The 23,949-nt window shown below is 44.0% G+C and overlaps 1 protein-coding gene across 16 annotated transcripts in view; it reads left to right on the forward strand.

The window, feature by feature from the left end:
• The window catches only part of MARK3 (microtubule affinity regulating kinase 3), a 112,744-nt gene that overhangs the window by 65,624 nt on the left and 23,171 nt on the right, over positions 1–23,949 (forward strand). For all 16 annotated transcript variants that reach the window (XM_048855360.2, XM_048855365.2, XM_048855362.2 and 13 more), the window contains 5 exons: positions 71–190; positions 1,557–1,656; positions 1,914–2,026; positions 7,328–7,481; positions 16,771–16,988. In XM_048855360.2, coding sequence (XP_048711317.1) covers positions 71–190; positions 1,557–1,656; positions 1,914–2,026; positions 7,328–7,481; positions 16,771–16,988 — 705 coding nt within the window. The remainder of the gene's footprint in view (positions 1–70; positions 191–1,556; positions 1,657–1,913; positions 2,027–7,327; positions 7,482–16,770; positions 16,989–23,949) is intronic.

A 23,949-nucleotide genomic window follows, 5' to 3' on the forward strand; every position in this document is an offset into this window, starting at 1 on the left:
TTGTAATAATTCAACAACAGTATTTTAAACTATGCCTCTGACTTTTTATAATTCTCTTCTTTCTCCCAAGGAACTGAGAGAAAGAGTACTAAGGGGAAAATACAGGATCCCTTTCTACATGTCAACAGACTGTGAAAACCTCCTCAAACGTTTTCTGGTGCTAAACCCAACTAAAAGAGGCACTCTAGAGGTAATAGCATGAGTAAAATACTTTCAGACAAAATAGTAATTAAAGGTGATTTACCAAGCTTCATTTGTACCACTAATACTTGCTATTCCCCTCCCCCATTAGCAGGTATTTAACTTCAATTGATATTTGCTGCCTTAAGAGTTCTAGTGTGAGTTTTGGGCACAAATATGACAAAGTTGCACCTGTTCCCTCAAGTCAGTTTCTCAGTGCAGTGAAGAAAGTTTTTTTTTCTGTGCGTATGCAATCCAACGCAAACTCTTAGATGGTTGCCTACTTACATGTGTACTCTGAGCATGCACCTGGGATTAAGTGGGCAAATCCATAATGCGTGAAGAAATTGGGGTTTCGTGCATGCAACCCTAATTTGAATACACATCAGTTGTTTTCATGCCTACGTTGGGAAGTCACTTAAGAGCGCACATCTTTGAAAACTTGATTTTTTTCTTTGTTTCCTTAAAAGCTAATAACCCAAAGCACAATAGTATCACTATTGTAAACTGTAGTTTTGGACTTTCAAAATGTACCGTAGTATTCTACAGTAAGGTATCTTGAAGATGTATAGAGTAATCACATGAGGAGGAGTTACTGATTACTACCTTCAAAAGTAGTGCACTATGGCTAGGCATGGCTTGCATTTTAGTACATTCCTATGAAAGACTGTTGGAGTACAGTAATATCTGTGACTTCCTAAATAGTGCAACATTAGAGAAGGGTTAAAATCTCAGTTTGGATTTTCTTAACCATAATACTTTTAAACAAGTGCTTTCTTTTGTCTGCTCCTCTTTTTCTTTTGTATTCTTGATCAATACTTTATGCTTTAATTTAACTCCTTGAGAACTGTCTAGTTCCCAAGTGAGTAATATTTAAAATGGTGAAGTCTGCAAGAGGTTTTGTGGCTGAAAGAGGGCATTAGTGTACAAAATCCAGTGAAGATTTCCTGGATTAGGATGGTTTCCTGCATACAGATTCTTGTCTGGAAGAAGTCTTTAACTACTCTCCTCCCTGTGCTCTCACAGCAACCAATCTCTCCATACTAGTACTTAACTTTGACCTTTATGCTGGAATACAGCTGATGGGAAGTAGTCTGTCTAGGAGCACAACTCCAGGGAGGAGAGGGAAGGGGACTGGCAATAAGGCTGGCTAGTTTCAAATATGAGTTAGGAATTATTTGGAGCTTTCTGGAAAAGAATGGTGGGTAGAATTAGAAGAGGAAGCAAGGGACATACCTCTTTAAACCCAAGTCTGGATTTGCTTGTTTTCAGTTCTTCAGTGCCATACATTTTTGATAGATGGGACTTTGACCTTTCAGTGTCTTGTTTCGTTTACAAGTAAATATCTTACACTACTAAGCAACCTATCTTTGTAGCAAATCATGAAGGACCGGTGGATCAATGCCGGGCATGAAGATGATGAGCTAAAACCTTTTGTTGAACCAGAGCTAGACATCTCAGACCAGAAGAGAATAGGTAATTCAGTGTTTTCCAGTATGTCTGCATTTAACTTGCAGTGTTATGAGTTCATGTACTGTATAGTCAGATCTGATCTGTGCTTAATATGTATATTTAGGTATTTGAAAAACAACTTTATTATTAGTATCTAATAGACATTGTTTCCACATTTAGATGTTTTGTTCCATTGTTAGAAATAGGTTTTTTGAATATGGAAACAATCAGTGTATCTGTTAAAGCATATTGTGACTTACAAACTCCTTCCTTCCTTTCAGATATTATGGTTGGAATGGGATACTCTCAAGAAGAAATTCAAGAATCCCTTAGTAAAATGAAGTATGATGAAATTACAGCTACATACTTATTGTTAGGGAGAAAATCATCAGAGGTGAGTATAGAACAGGAAAAAAGTTAAAAATATTCTGATGGTAAATGCAGAAAAACTATGCAGAGCAATTCAAGTGAAAGTTATGGTTCCTCTTTGAGAAATTGTTTACATGAATTCCACTATTGGGTGCATGGTCCACCATGTAGACAGGATCAAATTTTTTTGGCCAGTAATGTCTGTTGTGGCTTCACCTGTGTCCTAAATATCCTTGCATGTCCCCCTACCGAAGAGCATAAAGGACAGAGCAGGCCCCATTGTCCCTCAATTCTTCAAGTGCTTGTCTGTATATATTCCACTGTTGATGTGCACACACTCAATACAATCCTGTTTGCATTCTTTTACCCTGCAGTGTCCATTCAGGCCCTGTGTGCAGAGTGAGTTTCCTTGTACCTCTAGCCAAAGGCATAAAATGTGCGGTGATCCCAACTTCCCCTCAGTACACCACCCCGTGTCTTGCAGTGTGTGAGCCTCTTCCCTCACAGTGTGTCATTTACCCATTGTTTTGTAAATAGAGACTTAATAGCTGGTGATCAGTGTATAATTTTTGATGGCATTTCCTTTCTTCTTCATCAAGAAGGAATTTTATTTTGCCTGAGCATCTGTCCTGGTTATCTGATTGGTCATAATGACAGAACACAAGTCTCCAGGCTTTAGGAATTGCCCTTCATGTGAGATAGTAATACCTCTAAATGATGGGTATACCAGATGCTTACTGTGTCTGGGTGAGAGGCAGATAACAGAGAAATGTCATCTGTAAATTATTTTTTAAGAGAAACCAAAGATCTGGGGAGGCTTGCCTGAAAGTGGTCCTGCTGGAGAGGTTAAAACATCCTTCTTGAAACCCTGAGATGGCTGGGGCAGGAGAAATTTCTGAGCACTCATCTAAAAGGGCTCTTGTTGGCTCCTCTACTTATAGAGTTGAAATAGCTGCCTCTAAGGATCTGATGAAAATCTCAAGGGATAGGGAAGGAAAGAACAGAGTCCACACCGGGAAGAGATATAGGTCTCCATCACCAGGTCCTTTTTCAGGAGCCACAAATCCTCTTGAGCCTCAGTTGAAAAGGGTAGCAGCATGCCCGAAAAGGTATGCTCTGGAACGCAGTCAGGCATCGAACCCAGTGCTTCTATGCAGTCTTCCCTTGTATTGATGCCATCCTCTCATAAAACTTTAGTAAGAACATGCCAATACAAAAGTCAGACAAGTGGTCAAAAGGCTAACTGGTGTTTTCAGGACTGGACTCCTGACAACATCTCTTTAACTCCTTTGTCCCTGGTTGTGGTGTTACCCCCTCCCATCCTCCCCCCCCCCCGCTGGGGCTTCTTCTAGGACTCAGAAGACACACATACTGCACTCAGGAATGTGGGCTAACAGCAGGATTGGACTAGACAGACACTACTGGGAGCTGTCAATCAGAGGGGGACCAAGAGCTGCCAATTGGAAAAGAAGGAAATTGGGCAGTATGTTCACTGGAGTCAGGTTGAGAACAGGTGGTTATGGAGTATTCCAAGAGGGAAGGAAGCAGGGCAGAATGTGCATGGAGCAACAGAACCAAATCTGCAGGGAATCCATGTGGTAGAAGAGTAATAAAATGGAAGAAATTAAGAGAAAAAGATGATAGCTAAACCCAACTTAGCATATCAAATTCATTTCTCTTGATTTAGCAAGTAGATTTTGTGAACATTTGTGACTGGAGTCCAACAAAAAAGCATTACTACACTGCTTAGCTGTGTTAAGTCATTGTTAACTTTAATGTAGATGCATTTTTCTCAAAACATTATTTAATGTGGTGCCTCATGGCATCAGAAGTCCTGATTAAAATTATACCAAAAATAGATTCCCAGAGTGAAGGAATAGTTGCTGACCTAGGAATATACACACAATCCCAATTCTGCTGTTCCTTATGTTCAAGTTGCGTTCCGATTTGCAGAGTCATTTGTTTCTCACTAGTAGCCACGGGTGTGGCAGTTGGGCCAAATAATCCTTCATATGTGCCATCTCCTTCACGCAACCAATGTAGAGTAAGGGTAGTGATTGGTTGAATTACCTCTTATCACAGTGGTCTAGGACTCTTGGCATGGCATAGATAAATGCCTTGGTTTTGCACAGGTATAATTAGTAGGGCTGTCAAGCAATTAAAAATATTAATCTTTTTAATCGCGTGATTAATCATGCTGTTAAATAATAATAGAATAACATTTAAATATTTTTGGATGTTTTCTACACTTTCAAATATATTGATTTAAATTACAACCCGAATACAAAGTGTATGGTGCTCACTTTATATTTTTTATTACAAATATTTGCACTGTGAAAAACAAAAGAAATATTTTTCAATTCACCTAATACAAGTACTGTAGTGCGATCTCTTTATTATGGAAGTTGAACTTACAAATGTAGAATTATGTACCAAAAAAACTGCATTCAAAAATAAAAATATGTATAACTTTAGAGCCTACAAGTCCACTCGGTCCTACTTCAGCCAATCGCTTAGACAAACAAGTTTGGTTACAATTTGCAGGAGACAATGCTGCCCGCTTCTTGTTTATAATTTCACCTGAAAGTGAGAACAGGTGTTCACATGGCACTGTTGTAGCTGGCATTGCAAGACATAGATGTGTTAACGATTCATATGTCTCTTCATGCTTCAACCACCAGTCCAGAGGGCATGTGTCCATGTTGATGGATTCCGCTCGATAACTATCCAAAGCAGAACGGACCAACGCATGTTCATTTTCATCATCTGAGTCAGATGCCACCAGCAGAAGGTTGATTTTCTTTTTTGGTGGTTCAGTAGTTTCCACATCTGAGTGTTGCTCTTTTAAGACTTCTGAAAGCGTGCGCCACACCTCGTACCTCTCAGATTTTGGACGGCACTTCAGATTCTTAAACCTTGGGTCGAGTGCTGTAGCTGTTTCTAGAAATCTCACATTGGTACCTTCTTTGCGTTTTGTCAAACCTGCTGTGCAAGTGTTCTTAAAACAAACGTGCTGGGTCATCATCTGAGACTGCTATAACATGAAATATCTGGCAGAATGCGGGTAAAACAGAACAGGAGATGCAGTTCTCCCGCAAGGAATTCAGTCACAAATTTAATTAATGTATTATTTTTTTAACGAGCATCATCAGCATGGAAGCATGTCCTCTGGAATGGTGGCTGAAGCATGAAGGGGCATACGAATGTTTAGCATATCTGGCACGTAAATACCTTGCAACACTGGCTACAAAAGTGCCATGCGAACACCTGTTCTCACTTTCATGTGATGACGTAAGTAAGAAGCGGGGAGCAGTACCTCCTGTAAATGTAAACAAACTTGTTTGTCTTTAGCGATTGGCTGAACAAGAAGCAGGACTGGGTGGACTTGTAGGCTCTAAAGTTTTACGTTGTTTTGTTTTTTAGTGCAGTTATGTAACAACAAAATCTACATTTGTAAGTTACACTTTCATGATAAAGAGATTGCACTACAGTACTTGTATGAGGTGACTTGAAAAATACTATTTTATTTTTACAATGCAGATATTTGTAATAAAAAATAATATAAAGTGATCACTGTACACTTTGTATTCTATGCTGTAATAGAAATCAATATACTTGAAAATGTAGAAAAACATCAAAAATATTTAATAAATTTCAATTAGTATTCTATTGTATAAGTGTATTAATAGTGATTAATTTTTTTAATCATGATTAATTTTTTTGAGTTAATCACATGAGTTAACTGCAATTAATCAACAGCCCTAATAATTAGTAAAGTCCAAATGGGTGAGAACTTAAAATTGGACTATAGTAAAGCTCAGATCTCAGTGCTGATTGAATCTGTTGATATTCTGAACAGAAAGAGCTCTCAGCTATCCTTGTAGCTGTTTTCATTGCTTCACGCTTACTCAACGCACATTCTAGTTGTCAGTGAAAATCCTGAAATCTTATTATATAGATTAACAGGACACTGAGGATACAAATCTGCCTACACAGGCTATTGTCTTTAGAATGCCTACCAAAACATGGCAGACTCTACATCTGATCTTCTTCCCACTCTGTCTCACCCCACCTAGCCCCAGAAATTTAAAACAACATAATTACTCTCTTAATATAACGCTGTAATGGAAGGAGAGTGTGGGGTCTCCTTTTTCCAAAAAGGGTAAGGAGATATGAAGACTGGTTGGGGTAATGTGAGAATCATATATGAAGAGATGTCAGGGCAGTTGGCAGCTAGAGCGAGGGTGAGTGCATGGCAGTATAATAACTTGAGAGCTTCCTGGCTGAAAGATAATAACTAAGACTCTACCTAATTTGTGATAGTGCGGAACTTGCAGGTCTCAGCAGTATTAGGCTTCCACTGCAATTTTGTCAGCCGTCTGGGGCTGACAGCAGAAGCCCCAGCCGCCAGTTGGCTGAGTCTGACAGTGGGAGCCCTAGCCATCAGCCACTGATGGCCAAGGCTCCCACTGTCAGCCCCACACATAGTTGCACAAAATGTCTGGTTATCAAAAAAATATAGCAGGCATAACATAATACTGGAATGTTTATATTCTCGCAAATTTTTCTTAAACATATAGGTCTTCTCTGGCTTTTCCAAATTACCACAATTAATAAAGGTCCATTATTACTTTTCTGCAATTTTCCATGTCTAATCTGCAACTCTCAGCTGCAATTACTTGACAATCATCCCATGATTCAACTAGGGCCTTAACAATAACTTTATTGTGGGCTAAAACATCATATTTTGACTTCAGCACTATAGCCTATCATATTCTGGTTACCTTTTAAACAAAAAATACCTTCAAATATTGGTTAAGCATTTTAACGTATTTTTAAAGTTGTCTATTTTTGTATTGTAGCACCAAAAGTGTGGTAGGCACTCTATACTCACTTTGGGGCAGGGACTACATTCTAATGTCCGTATAAACGGAAGCAAACTGTTCAGAAGCAAACACCCTCATCTCTCCCCAACCTTATCCCATAAGGAAGGGGTTAGAAGATCTGTTTCTTAGCAAAATAACTTTTTCATAAAATGCTCCTAACATTTCAGAAGTAACTCAAACTATGCAATGTTTTGTATAGCTAACGTAGCTTTGTACAGATTTGGTTACTTATTTACCACCAGCTGAGTGAAAAATGAATAGAGCACTGTTCATATTTTTACTGGTCCTTTAGGCACAGAACTGGATCTGACTAGTGCACTTTTAAGGAACATTTTAGAGTGAGAAACTTTTGAAATTTTGCTTACTTAAGATTACAGTCAGAATTTCTGGACATTGTTAAATTCATTTTGATTAAACCTCATTTTTAAATTTTCTCTTAGTTGGATGCTAGTGATTCAAGCTCCAGCAGCAATCTTTCCCTTGCTAAAGTTAGGCCAAGTAGTGATCTCAACAACAGCACTGGACAATCGCCTCATCACAAAGTGCAGAGAAGCATATCTTCCAGCCAAAAACAGCGACGGTACAGTGATCATGGTGAGTGACCCTTTTTCAGTGTGATGACACACATCTACTATAAAATATTCAGTATTTCCTTACAGCCTCCACCTTTTAAAAGGGACCAACTTGCTTATGGTCTGGTCATTTACAACGTAGTGACTAATTCATTGTTTTACAATGATCAGGTATTCTTATGTATACTTTAGAAGATATCTCTGAAGAGGTCTTAATGTGTACTGAGTGAACCAGCTTATTCTATTATCATGGCAATATTTTCTCCTGCCTGTGGGACCATCCTAGGAAAGTCTTGCTACACAAGTTAAACAGCATCACCATCCCCCACTTCCATTATGGCCATACAGCTTTTGTTTCTTTTGGCACTAATAGGTCAGCCTTTATCTAAAAGAACTTGGAAAACTGTCTGTCCCCCACTATTTCTTCTTGTTTCCTGTGGGGGATGTCACTTGAATGCCCTGCAAAGGTCCAGTTTTTAAAGAGTACCAGTGACTACAGCCAAATTTAGAATTTTTCTGCCTCATGGGTATGCAGAACAGTCACACAGAGTTTACTAAATATCTTCTAAATCTTCCTGCCTATACACTGCCTTACAAAGGGAATCTCCTTTTGACGAGAACATACTACAGTGGTTATTTGCAGGCAGGAGAGGTTGCTTTCCTGTCCCTGTGTCTTCTCGGATTACGTTGTCTTTTTTGTTAAATTTTCTAATCTGTAGAATCAGTTTGGTTATTTTTGTTTGAAGAGAGAAACCAAAACACTTGAATGGTTTTGACTTGATTTTTATCCCCATTAAAGTGTGTCAGGAGAGAAAGGGAAGTCTGACTTTCAAAATATAACATCCACATCTCAACTTCTTACATTTTAATAGCTGGGAAAGGACTTGTACAAATAGTTGGGCCTTTGGACATTTTGCCTGATCTTCACGTGTACCAGAACAGCTTTCTGCCATTCTTCCCCAATTCCGCAGGCATGTGGGGGGCCTACAGCACAAATTAGGGTGGGTTGTGTGCCAGCAATAATTGCCCGCAGGTGCCATTCCACCATCTCAGAGTTGCTGGAATTTAGCTTGGTCTGGCTGGGTTCTGGAATGCCCATTGAACCTGCCATGACAACTTTATGCAATCAGAGATCCCTTGCTCAAAGGAAATCCCTAACTGGGTTTAGACTAGCTTTCCAACTTACTGTGCCAGTGGCGAGAAAGGGAATAAAGCACAGCCAAATATATGGCTCAACACTTAAAGTAAAAGAGGAATTACTAGAAAAGTACAATAGGCAGTGTTCAAATGTTGAACTTCTGGAGCCAAGCAAAACAAGGTAAGAGCCTTAAGGGGACCTTTCAGAGTGTCTAATGCCAGATGTTTCTTACATTAAAATCTGAGGAACATAGAATCCTAGAATATCAGGGTTGGAAGGGAGCTCAGGAGGTCATCTAGTCCAACCCCCTGCTCAAAGCAGGACCGATCCCCAATTAAATCATCCCAGCCAGGGCTTTGTCAAGCCTGACCTTAAAAACTTCTAAGGAAGGAGATTCCACCACCTCCCTAGGTAACGTATTCCAGTGTTTCACCACCTTCCTAGTGAAAAAGTTTTTCCTAATATCCAACCTAAATCTCCCCCACTGCAACTTGGCACCTTCCTTGTTCTGTCATCCACTACCACGGAGAACAGTCTATAGCCATCCTCTTTCAGGTAGTTGAAAGCAGCTATCAAATCCCCCCCCCCCCCATTCTTCTCTTCTGTAGACTAAACATCCCCAGTTCCCTCAGCCTCTCCTCATAAGTCATGTGTTCCAGTCCCCTAATCATTTTTGTTGCCCTCCGCTGGACTCTTTCCAATTTTTCCACATCCTTCTTGTAGTGTGGGGCCCAAAACTGGACACAGCTCTCCAGATGAGGCCTGGCCAATGTCGAATAGAGGGGAAGGATCACGTCCCTCGATCTGCTGGCAATGTCCCTACTTATACATCCCAAAATGCCATTGGCCTTCTTGGCAACAAGGGCACACTGTTGACTCATGTCCAGCTTCTCATCCACTGTAACCCCTAGGTCCTTTTCTGCAGAACTGCTGCCGAGCCATTCCGTCTCTAGTCTGTAGCGGTGCATGGGGTTCTTCCGTCCTAAGTGCAGGACTCTGCACTTGTCCTTGTTGAACCTCATCAGATTTCTTTTGGCCCAATCCTCCAGTTTGTCTAGGGCCCTCTGTATCCTATCCCTACCCTCCAGCGTATCTACCTCTCCTCCTAGTTTAGTGTCATCTGCAAATTTGCTGAGGGTGCAATCCACACCATCCTCCAGATCATTTATGAAGATATTGAACAAAACCAGCCCGAGGACCGACCCTTGGGGCACTCCACTTGATACCGGCTGCCAACTAGACATGGAGCCATTGATCACTACCCGTTGAGCCCGACAATATAGCCAGCCTTCTATCCAACATCTATCTTCTACCTGACATCTCCAAGTAAAGAATTTAAATAGTTTTATGTTCACCACCCATCTGTCCTTGTACCAGAGAAAATGTATACAAATTCTGTATCTTTGGTGGAAAATTGTGCTAAAGGGAGCTTTAAGAGTTAGCTTAAATCTCCAACTTATTAACATTTTAAAAATTGACTTTGTTTGTGAGCAACTCAAGGTTTTTACGCATTTTTTAAAAGGCAGAGGTTGTTCATATTCAGAAGTTTGGAAAAGTTCTTCGAGTGCTTGCTCATGTCCATTCCATTGTCTGTGTGTGTGCTCACCACATGTACTGGAGCCGGAAGTTTTTCCTTCAGTGGTATCCGAGGGGACTGGCTTTGGCACCCTCTGAAGTGGCACGCATATGCGCTGGTATAAGGGGCACCGCCCGCTTCCCCCTCTCTCGGTTCCTCCTTACCGTCAATGACAGTGCTAGAACATCTCCTTGCTTTGGCACACTTTCCTATCTCTACTGTGTCTAACAGTGAATTTGTTGTGTATAGTTGTTTAAAGTTGTGCAGCTAATAGTTCCCTTAGTGTTAAGTTAGAAATAGCTAGTTCCATATGGGACTTAGCCTAGGGACGGGGCATGCTCCAGGCTTCAAACCTTGTGACTGTTGCACAAACCTATGCCAGTCAGTGATCCCCATAGAAGGTGCCTGAAGTGTTTAGGGGAAACCCACACGAGCAACAAATCTTGCATTTGCAAGAGCTTCAGGCCGCGAACCAGGAAGGAGCAGGACATTTGTCTCTGAGCGATCCTTATGGAGTCGGCCCCCACACTAGCCTCAGAGTCGACGAGATCGGACTCTGCTCCAAGCACTGTAGCCTCAGTGCAGAGTGCGCTGCCGGCACCAAATTCTGACTGGCGCTGATCCCCCTCCCCGGTACTGGCTAAAAAGCAAAGAAAGGCCGGGAGGGGATGTTTTCCTATGGTCCTATAAAGGGAAAGAGAGAGCCGGAGAGCGAAGACCCATGCGGGGTAGCTCTTCCCCTCTGGATGGTGGCCAGGCTCTGACTCCTGTTGAGCTGTCAAGGCCGCTTCAAAACCCACCCACCACCCCAGGAAGCAGCAGAGGCACTCAACACCTGGCAGTGCCATCCATGCTGGAGGCCTTTCAGGCCGCTATGGACATACTGTCCCTTCCTGTGCAGCCCACCTGGCCACTGAGGTGCATCGTTCGAGGGGCAAACCTGCCCTGGGATCCTTCCAGCGGTCTCCATCAGTACGGCACTGCTCCCCACGTCAGGGAGTGCCCTGCTAGCGGTCACCTGAACAGGGCCACCAGCCTTTGGACACAGGTTGGCTTGCCTGCCAGAGTTCCCAGTGTCGGTCCCCAGACTCCAGGCAGTGTTCCTCAGGCTCTAGGTGTCAATTGCCAGCAGTCTGGCACAGACCTACAGAAGCGTGGCACCTGTCACTGGTTCCGGGAGCATCCAAGCCACTCTCCCAGCCCACGGCGCCAGTCCCTGGAGCCATGTCACTGGATTGCCGGCCTGGTATGGATCACCATGGGCCCATTGGCGGTCTCCGAGACATCAGTCTTTTCACTTCTGTTCCAGCTCACAGTATATGGAGCGGCACCGCTCTCTAAGCACGAGGCATCTATTGCTGCAATACCATAGCCAAATGCCGACGCTGGTCACTGGGGTCACAGCACCGAGACCCATCACCCCCGTACAGGTCCCCAGTGGAGGTCCATGGGCAGAGCCAACGAGATTGGGGTACACAGGCAGCCTCAGTACCGTTCTGGTCCCCCAGATAAGTCTCTCCCTCCTCAGGTTTGGACACTTTGGAGAACCTGCCTGCAGCCCAAGGCCACCCACTGGGGCCATCAGCATTCCCCTCTTGGCTGCCAGAGGCCAGCCCCCTGGGAACTATGGAATCCTTGGGGGTTTCCCCACTCATCGCAGGGGCATAGGTTGGTCTCGGGCATCTGATAGACAGTCAGTGACAGTCTCCCACCCACCCCCTGACTTGGACGCAGAGTCAGAGCAGCTCCCCACGGTCAGCCAGCCTCAGACGAGGCTCCCCTAGCAGAAGTGGTGGAGTTGGCAGATCCACCTGTACCTGCCTCATCATCATCTTCGCCCAATGAGGCGATAGCGGGGTCCTCTCACACGATCCCCCAGGATGATGCCAGGGCCCACCAGGAGCTTTTGAAGAGAGTCGTATCAAACCTGGGGCTGGAAGCCAAGGAACGGGCGGAGCCCTTGGGCTCCCTGTTCGATGTGCTAAGTTCAGCAGCCCCCTCCAAGGTGGCATTGCTGGTGCATGAGGGAGTGGTTAAAATTACTAAGGCCTTGTGGCAGACACCCTCCTCCCTGTCCTCCATCTCCAAGTGGGCAGAAAGAAAATACTACGTCCCCGCTAAGGGATATGAGTATCTTTATACCCACCCTGCCCCAAGCTCACTGGTTGTGTTGGCAGCCAATGGGCGTGATAGACAGAGCCAACCCAGATCAACTTCTAAGAAAAAGGAGGCAAAGAGGCTTGATCTCTTTGGGAGAAAGATTTATTCTGTGTCCGTCCTCTAGCTGAGAGTGGCCAACTATCAGGCCTTACTTGTCTGTTATGATTTTAATATTTGGCAGTCGATGGCAGAGTTTGTGGATTTGCTGCCAGAGGAGCCCAAGAAGGAATTCCTGGCTATCATAGATGCAGCGCTTTGATCTGGGCAGCCCTCCAAGCGGCCTCATATGCGGCAGATTCTACGGCCTGGGCAATGGCTTCGGCCATTTCTCTGCGGTGTGCATCCTGGTTGCAGTCGTGGGGCCTGTCAATGGAGGTTCAGCAATCCATCGAGGACTTCCCATTCAATGGCCTGGCACTCTTTTGGAAGAGACAGTAAATTAAATGGCCTGAAAGATTCTAGGGCTATCTTGTGCTCCCTGAGCCTTTACATGCCGGAGCTGTGAAGGAAGCAGTTTAAGCTGCAACAGCCCCACAGGTTCAGGAGCCAACCTCAATCAGAGCCCTTCTTGGGGCTATAAGCGCTGGCAAGGTCATAGGCCGGCCACCTTAGCTCACTCGAGCTCTACCCATAACTAACCGGGTAACAAGCAGGCATTTTGAGGGTGCGCTCGAGCCTGTGTCCTGCGCCTTCCAGCCTGTGTCCTGGATCTAGCACCCCAGTCATTTCCCAACCATTTGTCCCCCTTCCTCCCTACCTGGACCTCTCTAACATCGGACCAGTGGGTCCTCAGCACGGTAGCAGGGAGATATAACCTCTAGTTTATTTCTATCCCCCCTTTCCCACCCTCCCTCCTCGTCCCTCTTCAGGAATCCTTCTCATGAGTATCTGCTCACTCAGGAGGTGCAAGGCTTTCTGTGGTTGGGAGCCGTGGAGGAACTCCCTCTGCATTTGCGGGGGAATGGGTTTTACTCCCACTATTTCTTTACACCAAAAGCCGAGGGGGGGTTGTGTCTGTGCCCCATCCTCGACCTGCGGAGCCTCAACAAGCATCTCAAGAATTTGAAGTTCCTCATGGTCTCCTTGGCCTCCATCATTCCTTCCCTGGATCCGGGAGACTGGTACGCCACCCTTGACCTGAGAGACGCTTACTTTCCCATATCGATATTTCACGGACACAGACGGATCCTACGTTTCATAGTTGAGACTGCCCACTAGCAATTCGCAGTGCTCCCTTTTGGCCTATCAATGGCACCAAGGGTGTTTATGAAGTGCATGTCGGTGGTGGAGGCCTACCTCGGAGGTCAGGGTATCCAGATTTGCCCATACCTCGATGACTGGCTCATCAAGGGCCAGTTCAGGTCCAGCACAACGTTGAGACATTGCGAGCCACGTGTCAAGCTCTGAGCCTGTTGATAAACTATCTGTTGGACCGGGATCAGCATTGATTTTTGTTCGTTTATCAGAGAAGTATTCTACTCTGCCCAAGCGAGAGCATTCCTGCCAGAGGCCAGGTTCAGGAAAATGTCAGATCTGATTGTCAGCGTCACTGCCCATCTGCTCACCACTGCCTGGGTCTGGCTCAGACTATTGGGGCACATGGCAGCATGCGCGTACGTTGTCCGAAATGTGAGACTCGAGCTGCGTCCCCTCCAGATGTGGCTGGCGTCCGTCTACTCCCTGACTAGGCATCACCTGGACACGGTCATGACGATCCTGCCATGGGTACTTACCTCCCTGCAGTGGTGGTCCAACCCAATTCTGGTGTTGGAAGGGATGCCGTTCGCGAGCCTGCAACCGACCCATAGTCTCCCTGATTTCAGATGTGTCCGACCTAGATTGGGGTGCACATCTCAGTACACTACAGACTCAGGGGTTATGGTCTCGAGAGGAGCTCGTATTACATACAAACGTCAAGGAGCTCGGACCCATCCATGTGGTTTGTGGTGTCTCTCACCACCTCACAACTTGGATACTGGGTGACTGAATCCAGAGGAACAGGCAAGTTTTCTTGGAGAGCAGAAAGCCCTCCACCAGAGCAGCTTACCTGGCAAAGTGGAAGCGTTTCTCCTGCTGTGCATCAGAGCAAAATATCTCCCCGACCCAGTCATCTCTGCAGTCCATCCTGAATTATCTGCTTCACTTAAAGCACCAAGGCCTCGCCTTCTCTTTGATCAAGGTGAACCTGGCAGCCATATTGGCCTTCCACCTCGCATCCCGGGTAGTTTGGTGTTCTTGCATGAGACTTTGATCAGGTTCCTGAAAGGACTTGAAAGACTCTTTCCGCCAATCCGGGACCCGGTATCCCAATGGGACCTCAACCTGGTCCTCTCCAGGCTCACGGGTCTGCCCTTTGAGCCTATGACTTCTTGTTCCCTTTCCCACTTATCTTGGAAGGTTGCACTCCTTGTAGCTATTACCTTGTTGAGATGTGTCTCCGAGATTAAAGCCCTCACTTTGGAGCGCCCGTACATCTTATTCTACAAGGACAAGATTCAGCTGGGGCCCCATCCTGCATTCCTGCCAAAGGTGGTGTCACACTTTCTTGTCAACCAGGATATCTTCCTCACGACGTTCTGTCCAAAGCCTCACACAACCAATGAGGAGAGGCAGCTGCACACTCTAGCTGTCAGGCGTGCCTTGGCTTTCTACCTGGAATGCCGCAAGCCCTTCCTCAGATCGACCCAGCTCTTCATCGTGAGAGCTGACAGGATGAAGGGTCTTCCGGTGTCCTCTAAGAGGATTTCCAATTGGATCACCGCCTGCATTCGTACTTGTTACAAGTTGGCACAGGCTGTGCCTCCACCGATAGTGATGGCCCACTCAACTGGGGCTCAGGTGTCTTCAGCTGCCTCCCTGGCACATGTCCCTACCCAGGACGTCTGCAGGGCCGCGACATGGTCTTCAGTACACACGTTCACGATGCATTACGCCATCACCCAGCAAGCCAGAGATGATTCATACTGGATTTGGCAGTGCTGTGTTGCAATCAACACATCCATGAACTTCTACCCGCCTCCAGTGGTACTGCTTGGGAATCATCTACAATGGAATGGACATGAGCAAGCACTTGAAGATAAGACGGTTACCTTTCATAACTGTTGTTCTTTGAGATATGTTGCTTATGTCCATTCCATGACGCACCCTCTTTCCCCTCTGCCAGATTTCTGTCAAGAAGGAACTAAGGGAGTGGGGGAAGCCAGCAGTACCCCCTATACCGGTGCATATGTGCACCGCTCCAGAGGGCTTCAGAGCCGGTCCCCTATGGATACCACTGAGGGAAAGACTTCCTGCACCGGTGCATGTGGCGAGCGCGCACACCTACAATGGAATGGACATGAGTAAGGCTAAGATTGTCGCAGAAGTCACTGAATCCATGACTTTCAGTGACCTCTGTGACATTGGGGGGCCCTGCAACTGACTGGCCAGTGGTGGCAGGGCAATCCCAAACTGCCCAGCCACTGCTGCTGGCAGCCAGGGGCCCCCTGCTGCTGGCAGCGGCAGAGGGACCCCAGAGCTGCTCAACAGCTATGGGCCACCCCCCAACTCCTCCCCCTTCCCACAGCTGCCCAGCTACTTCCGCTGGCAAGGGAACATTGGGAATCATTAAGAAAGGGACAAATAATAAGACCGAAAATATCATATTGCCTTTATATAAATCCATGGTATTCCCACATCTTGAATACTGCGTGCAGATGTGGTCACCCCATCTCAAAAAGGATATATTGGAATTGGAAAAGATTCAGAAAAGGGCAACAAAAAATAATTAGGTATGGAATGGCTTCCGTATGAAGGGAGATTAATAAGAGTGGGACTTTTCAGCTTGGAAAAGAGACTAAGGGGGGATATGATCGAGGTCTATAAAATCCTGACTGGTGTGGAGAAAGTAAATAAATGTTGTTTACTCCTTCTCAGAACACAAGAACTAGAGGTCACCAAATAAAATTAATAGGCAGCAGGTTTAAAACCGACAAAAGGAAGTATTTCTTCACACAACACACAGTCAACCTGTGAAACTCTTTGCCAGAGGATGTTGTGGAGGCCAAGACTATAACAGGGTTCAAAAAGAACTAGATAAATTCATGGAGGATAGGTGCATCAGTGGCTGTTAGCCAGGATGGGCAGGGATGGTGTCCCTATCTTCTGTTTGTTGGAGGCTGAGAATGGGCAAGAGGGAAATGGATCACTTGATGATTACCTGTTCTGTTCATTCCCTCTGGGCACCAGGCATTGACCACTGTCAGAAGACATGATATCAGGCTAGATGGACCTTTAGTCTGACCCAGTATGGCCCTTCTTATGTTCTTATGATCCTCTGACCGTTGTTTCATTTATTTTGACTTTTAAGATATGTGCATATAAATGTATTTGCATAATGAATAACAAACTTGATAACCTCCACATTTGGGAAAAAAAAAGTTTTGTTTTGTTTTTTAGCTGGACCATCTATCCCTCCAGTAGTGGCGTATCCTAAAAGAAGCCAGACTAGCACTACAGACAGTGACCTGAAAGAAGATGGAATTCAGACACGGAAATCTAGCAGTAGTGCTGCTGGGGGAAGAGGAATTGCTCCAGCTAGCCCTATGCTTGGAAATGCTAACAATCCAAATAAGGCTGATATTCCTGAACGTAAGAAAAGTTCTGCTGTCCCCAGTGTAAGTGGAAGCATTTATTCTTTAAAGCATATGAACATGAAACACTTTAAAAGTAGGAGGATGTCACTCAACCCAATGGCCTGTCGTTGGTTTTTGCTTTATTTGATTTTTTTAATGCTTTTATCTTCATCTCACTTCATTCCCCAGGAGCAAATGTAAGTATCGCATGTACTTATTTGTATACTGTTTGCTTCAGTCACCTGCCCAGGAACTTAGTTCTTTTGCCTATTGCCATTTTTGAAATAGTTCATTAGGGTAGGAACCAGAGGTACATTTTAAATAAATCCAAGGCAAGAAAAGGAACTAAGAGGCTATCCTATGGAGCAGATAGTATGGGTCATGGATGGTCTCTGAAATCCCACCCACTCTTTTGGATTTCCTCCTCCCAAAAAAGGGATCCCGGCCACAGCTTTTATATGCCATATCCTTTTGGATACATTGATAAAAAGGGTCACCTGTACTTTGCACTAGGCATTCCTTAACACATTTTAAAAATGCAATAATACAGATTACTCCATGGACTCCTGCCCTCTGACCAGTAATTAACATATTACCAAACAGCTGTAGCTTTAAAAATTTCCCCTGCCCCCAATAAATAAATAAATACTTATTTGAACTGAGTTTTTGCTTAAATACAGTGCTCAGCTTTGGGACTTGAGTTCTCTTAAAATGATCCTCTGATCTTTCTGCTGCAGTGCTTTGAGCGGATTAGTTTCAGTGAAACTCTCCCACAGTAACTTCCAGATCCTTCAGCTGGTAAGTTACTAGGGAGCTGAGGTTATTCCTCCCTTCAGCACCTATTATCTACCTTAGCTCAGTTCCCAGTCCAGCTTGTCTCCATTCAACTGAACATTTTGCTTGATTGCCAACTTTATAACTAAGGTTGGAAAACAGTTTTCATAATAAATCTGTTTCCACAAACTCAGAATTTCTGGAACATTCAGCTTCTGCACAGAAATCTTCCTTGCATTGTGAATTTTTTAAAGTATCAACAAAATCTCTTCAGCCATTATCCAGCTTGGGATGGTATATGTTTCTTTAAAGATGCCATCCTGGGCATTGCAGGATCATTGCATGGCAATCCTATTGCACTTGGATTCCATGGTGGCAATATAAAAAGTGGCAGAATTTCCCTAGTGCAAACGTTTTTAGTCCTCTGAGGCCAAAGAGAAGCTCTGCAGGAGGCCTTCAGCCTCACTTATTAGTTGTGTACCAGCAGCAGCACTGCTTCGGTTCCTGGAACCTTCCAGCCAAGTCATTCTCAGCTACAGTCTGGCAATGAACTCCTCCTGCAAGAGGGATCCCCTCCCCTCTCCTTCTGTTCAGCTGTGGTTCATACATCTGCTCTGACAGTGCTATGTGTAGTCTTTTCTGACCTTCTCTCCACCCCCACCCCTCCTTCTTCTGATCAGTGTTAAACTTCCTGGTAATTGTTTGTCTCTCTTGGTGTTCTGGGTTACCTGGTCCCAGAGTGCTAGAGCCTTTAAATTGGTTTTGTCCTACCACTGGCCTTCACTCCAGTAATCTTTTTTTGTTTGGCAGCAGTATGTTTTTGCTCCACACTCAGTATTATTGGTCTTTTTTTCAGCCCTGTTGCGTTATAGCCTCAGTGTTTCATTCTTTGGTATTTTGGCTTGCTCTGTTACACCAGCTAGATCCTGACATCAGTGGCTTTATTCCAGTGGTTTCTGGTTTTACATTGTTGTAACTGAAATCAAAATTTGGGCTATAGTGACAGATCCATGGAATACTTGCTTTGTTCATGGTAAAAGGGTCTGACTTGCGCGCTGAATCAAACAATGGCACTAATATGATCAGAAACCGGATTATAACACACAAAAGAATGGAGTCATAGTTTGATTCTTTTAATATTTAACCATATAAACTTAACAGGTTTTCCAGTGTGAGTTCTTGTCATTTTTAGAGTTCGCTGTTATAACTGGTGTGTATGGGAAGCTGTTACTTCCCACACAGTTCAGGAATTGGCTAGAGAATTTAAGGGCGGTGGTAGTTGGCATGCAGCCAGAAGAAAGTGGGTTGTCTTGTGCTGACCTACCATTCTCAGTGCAAAAAATCCTTCAGGTACAGACGTTCCATCCTGCCTCACTGATTGCATAAAGCCTAAAATTGATAATCCCTTGAGATAACTTCCAAGAAGCAGAATTACTAGTAACTTCTCCTTTCCTTTTTTAAAAAATTTAAAAAGTAACCACTTTTTTTAAAACAAAGCTACTGCAAAATGGCAGAACTTTGAAACTTGGTATGGGAATAGTCCTTGTTGAAGACTAATGTATGATTTTGAAAAAGTCAAACTCTTTTTTAACTGCTAGAACCATTAAACAATTGCATATTAAGCTTGTACAGCAGAATATTTTCTAAGTCTGCAAGTATATACTTCAAGGCAAGTGTTGTGCATGTGTGTGCAGCTGATTAGTGTGTGTGGGTTTAGGAAATGTAGAACTTTTGCTTCTAAAGCTGATAGAGCATGCAGGCTCTTGCAAGTCAGATAGCTCTGCAAACCGAACAGCAGTACAGTAAGAATCAGATTAGGTCCATTAGCAAAATACTTCTCAAATTTATTTTGCTTTATAAAGTTGCTGGAAACTCATAAGTAGTCTGCTCAATTAAAATCTCAAAAAAAAATAAGGCTCTAGCAGCAACATAATTCTGCCATATTACTCATGCATACTATTCATGGATTGTTTGATATTTCCAAATGTATACCTTATTGCTGTCTCCCAACCTAAAGGGCCTTCAGAATAGTTCAGGATGGCAGTTCAGAGGAAGGCAATTATCGTGGGTGAAAGAGGCTTCGGAACCCTAGCAACAAGAAGAAAGTCAAGGAAAGTGTGGGCCCCATACTGAATGATGGAGGCAGCCTAGTGACAGAGGATATGGAAAAAGCTAATGTACTCAATGCTTTTTTTGCCTCTGTCTTCACGAACAAGGTCAGCTCCCAGACTACTGCACTGGATAGCACAGCATGGGGAGGAGGTGACCAGCCCTCTGTGGAGAAAGAAGTGGTTCAGGACTATTTAGAAAAACTGGATGAGCACAAGTCCATGGGGCCAGATGCGCTGCATCCGAGAGTGCTAAAGGAGTTGGCGGATGTGATTGCAGAGCCATTGGCCATTATCTTTGAAAACTCATGGCGATCTGTGGAAGTCCCGGACGACTGGAAAAAGGCTAATGTAGTGCCCATCTCTAAAAAAGGGAAGAAGGAGGATTCTGAGAACTACAGGCCAGTCAGCCTCACCTCAGTCCCTGGAAAAATCATGGAGCAGGTCCTCGAGGAATCAATTCTGAAGCACTTAGAGGAAAGGAAAATGATCAGGAACAGTCAGCATGGATTCACCAAGGGCAAGTCATGTCTGACTAATCTGATTGCCTTCTATAACTGGCTCTGTGGATGAGGGGAAAGCCGTGGACGTGTTGTTCCTTGACTTTAGCAAAGCATGACAGTAGTCTCCCACAGTATTCTTGCCAGCAAGTTATAGTAGTATGGGCTGGATGAATGGACTATAAGGTGGATAGAAAGTTGGCTAGATTGTCGGGCTCAACGGGTAGTGATCAATGGCTCCATGTCTAGTTGGCAGCCGGTATCAAGTGGAGTGCCCCAAGGGTCGGTCCTCAGGCCGGTTTTGTTCAATATCTTCATAAATGATCTGGAGGATGGTGTGGATTGCACCCTCAGCAAATTTACAGATGACACTAAACTGGGAAGAGAGGTAGATACGCTGGAGGGTAGGGATAGGATACAGAGGGCCCTAGACAAATTAGAGGATTGGGCCAAAAGAAATCTGATGAGGTTCAACAAGGACAAGTGCAGAGTCCTGCACTTAGGACGGAAGAACCCCATGCACCGCTACAGACTAGGGACGGAATAGCTCGGCAGCAGTTCTACAGAAAAGGACCTAGGGGTTACAGTGGACGAGAAGCTGGATATGAGTCAACGGTGTGCCCTTGTTGCCAAGAAGGCCAATGGCATTTTGGGATGTATAAGTAGGGGCATTGCCAGCAGGTCGAGGGACATGATCCTTCCCCTCTATTCGACATTGGTGAGGCCTCATTTGGAGAACTGTGTCCAGTTTTGGGCCCCACACTACAAGAAGGATGTGGAAAAATTGGAAAGAGTCCAGCGGAGGGCAACAAAAATGATTAGGGGACTGGGACACATGAGTTATGAGGAGAGGCTGAGGGAACTGGGGATGTTTAGTCTACGGAAGAGAAGAATGAGGGGGGATTTGATAGCTGCTTTCAACTACCTGAAAGGGGTTCCAAAGAGGATGGCTCTAGACTATTCTCAGTGGTAGCTGATGACAGAACAAGAAGTAATGGTGTCAAGTTGCAGTGGGGGAGGTTTAGGTTGGATATTAGGAAAAACTTTTTCACTAGGAAGGTGGTGAAACACTGGAATGCGTTACCTTGGGAGGTGTTGGAATCTCCTTCCTTAGATATTTTTAAGGTCAGGCTTGACAAAGCCCTGGCTGGGATGATTTAGTTGGGGATCGGTCCTACTTTGAGCAGGGGGTTGGACTAGATGACCTCCTGAGGTCCCTTCCAACTCTGATATTCTATGATTCTCTTGCAGACTTTCTGCAAATGTGCTATGACATCTTTAGAAGAATCAGCAAGTGACTCCTTGAAAGCCACTCACCTTCTCTCCTTCCTCTGGTTGTGTCTCTGACTGTAGCTGATTGTACATGCAGCTAACTCCTCCAACGCAGCTGCAGCAGCTGCCAGCCCAAGCTTCTCTTCAGTATGCTCATGGTGCTCAGCTCAGCCTTTGATGGCATCAGAGGATGCTCCTTATTCCCAGAAATATATAGCCACCACCTTCAAGTGTACTCTGCAAAGTCCCACTCATGGGATTCATTCTTGTAGCAGTGCCTGTTAGAGAGCTCACTCACCCCTCCTGCTCCCCCCTGCATTCCTCTGTGTTCTCCAGGTATGCCTATAAAAGGGAATGTGCCCTTTGCCACTGCAACTCCATCCAGCTGCGACAGCAGACAGATGTGAACTTCTGTGGATCCACTGAACCTGAATTTTCTCTCTTGAAGAATAGAGTGTCTTAGCTTAGTGTGTGTTTGTTTAGTTTTAAGTTCAGCTTAGGATATGTCTGACTTAACATGCTGCAGCTTCAGTGTAGACACTATGTGCTCCAACAGAGAAAAGCTAGAAAAAGGGGGTGGAGAGGCTCAGCTGTCAATCTATCATATAGTGGCTCAAAGAAAATTTTTGGGAACAAATGAGTTCATGAATTATTGTGCCAAAAGATGTACATCATACAGCACGCAGGGCAGTGTTGCCAAGTTAACCGTGCTGTTACAACCTTTTGTATTGACTGGCAAGTTTAATGCATCGTTAAGGTTGCAAAGTTAAGTTTTCATTTTCATATGCATGTATGTGTAAAATGCATTGGCAGATTCCTGTGGTCTTTATACGGACAAACTCCCACTAAAGTCATTATATGTTATAAGTGAAAGCTCTGTAGAAAGCTTGACGCAAATTCTGTAGCAAGGCCTCTGGTTTCTTAGCAATCCAGGGCAGCAGACTAGAGGTTTTCCGGCAGCTTCAGATAAATTAAAAATTGTTTCATACTGAATTTAATATGAAAGTGAATAATACAATTAGTTCACAATTTGCTGTTGCTTAATTTGGTGTTAAATTCAACTTTTTACACTTCCTCTCAATTTTTATCTTTCACCACCATGTCATGTATTTTTCTATCTTCAGCTGGCTGTTTTGCCTACAATGTTCAGTAAGTTAATGCAGTGTTAACTTTTAAGCCTAATAATAATAAACATTAACACCCCATTCAAATGAATGGTGACTGTTCATATTTAGAGCTGTTATTTCAGCTATTGGCAGGCTTGAGCACATGACTCTGCATCAGCTTATAACCAGTTCAACTTTTTAAAGTCTGCAGCAAGTGCTAGAAATTTCTTTTAAATGAGACCTTGGATTCAAGTGTACAGTTCTGAAGAAAGATGGATTTTTCGTATATTCTGCAGCTGTGGAACTGTGGGGAATTTGGAACCTGATTATAAACAGATATGTACCAGAACTTTGCCTGAGAAAGGACTGCAGGGAGCTGTCTGATGTATTGAACAACAGGTTTTTTTACTGACCCCCTCTTGGAACCTTTTTCAACTTGAAAAGTTTCAGTGGCTACTGTCTTTTTTTTCTTAGGCCCATTTTTCCTCAGTATCTTTTTACCTTTTATTCCATGAGAAACTACTGTAGTCATTCGTTTTTATGCGGAACCTTATCTCAAATTCTTTTTTAAAATGCACTGAGTTTCCCTTGTCTATCACAGCAGTAATTCTCTAAAGAACTAGAGCGGATTAGTTAAGCACTATGTCCTCTTCCTAAATTCTTACTGGCAATCTGTAATTGACACCGGCTTGTCCATGTGTTCACTGATAACACCCCTTAAACTGGTTTCCAAGATTTTTCCCAGCAATGGATGTTTAAACTCAGTAACCTCTCTTGTGTCATGCTTTGTCCCTCAGTCCTTTTTAAAAACAAAGCACAGTAATGGATTTATTTTCCAATCCTATGGAATGTATCCAAAATCCAGTGAACTAGAATGAGAAGGGGGGAGTCAGAGATTCACCAGTTTTCTTGCTTGCTTCCGCTAAAACCCATGGGTGCATGTTTATCTGGATCTCATGCTTTTTCTACATTAAGTGCATCTAACTCTTTTTTTTTATATGTATATAATTCTGTTATCTGTGCACTACCTAGCTCCTCAGTCGTTCCTGGAAAATTGACTGCCAAGTTGGGCATATCTCCACCCTCTTCCTCTGCAAAGACAGAGGCAAAGTAATTAATTCTATTTCTTTATCCCCCTCTAAGGTCTCCATTTTCATTTTAAGTGGCTCCGTGGTTCTCTTGTCTTCTGTCTAATGTTTTTGTGTATTTTTATATTTGAAAAATGTCTTAACTGAGATTTTCT

The sequence above is a fragment of the Caretta caretta genome, chromosome 6 (assembly GCF_965140235.1).
Source record: "Caretta caretta isolate rCarCar2 chromosome 6, rCarCar1.hap1, whole genome shotgun sequence".
NCBI lineage: Eukaryota > Metazoa > Chordata > Testudines > Cheloniidae > Caretta > Caretta caretta.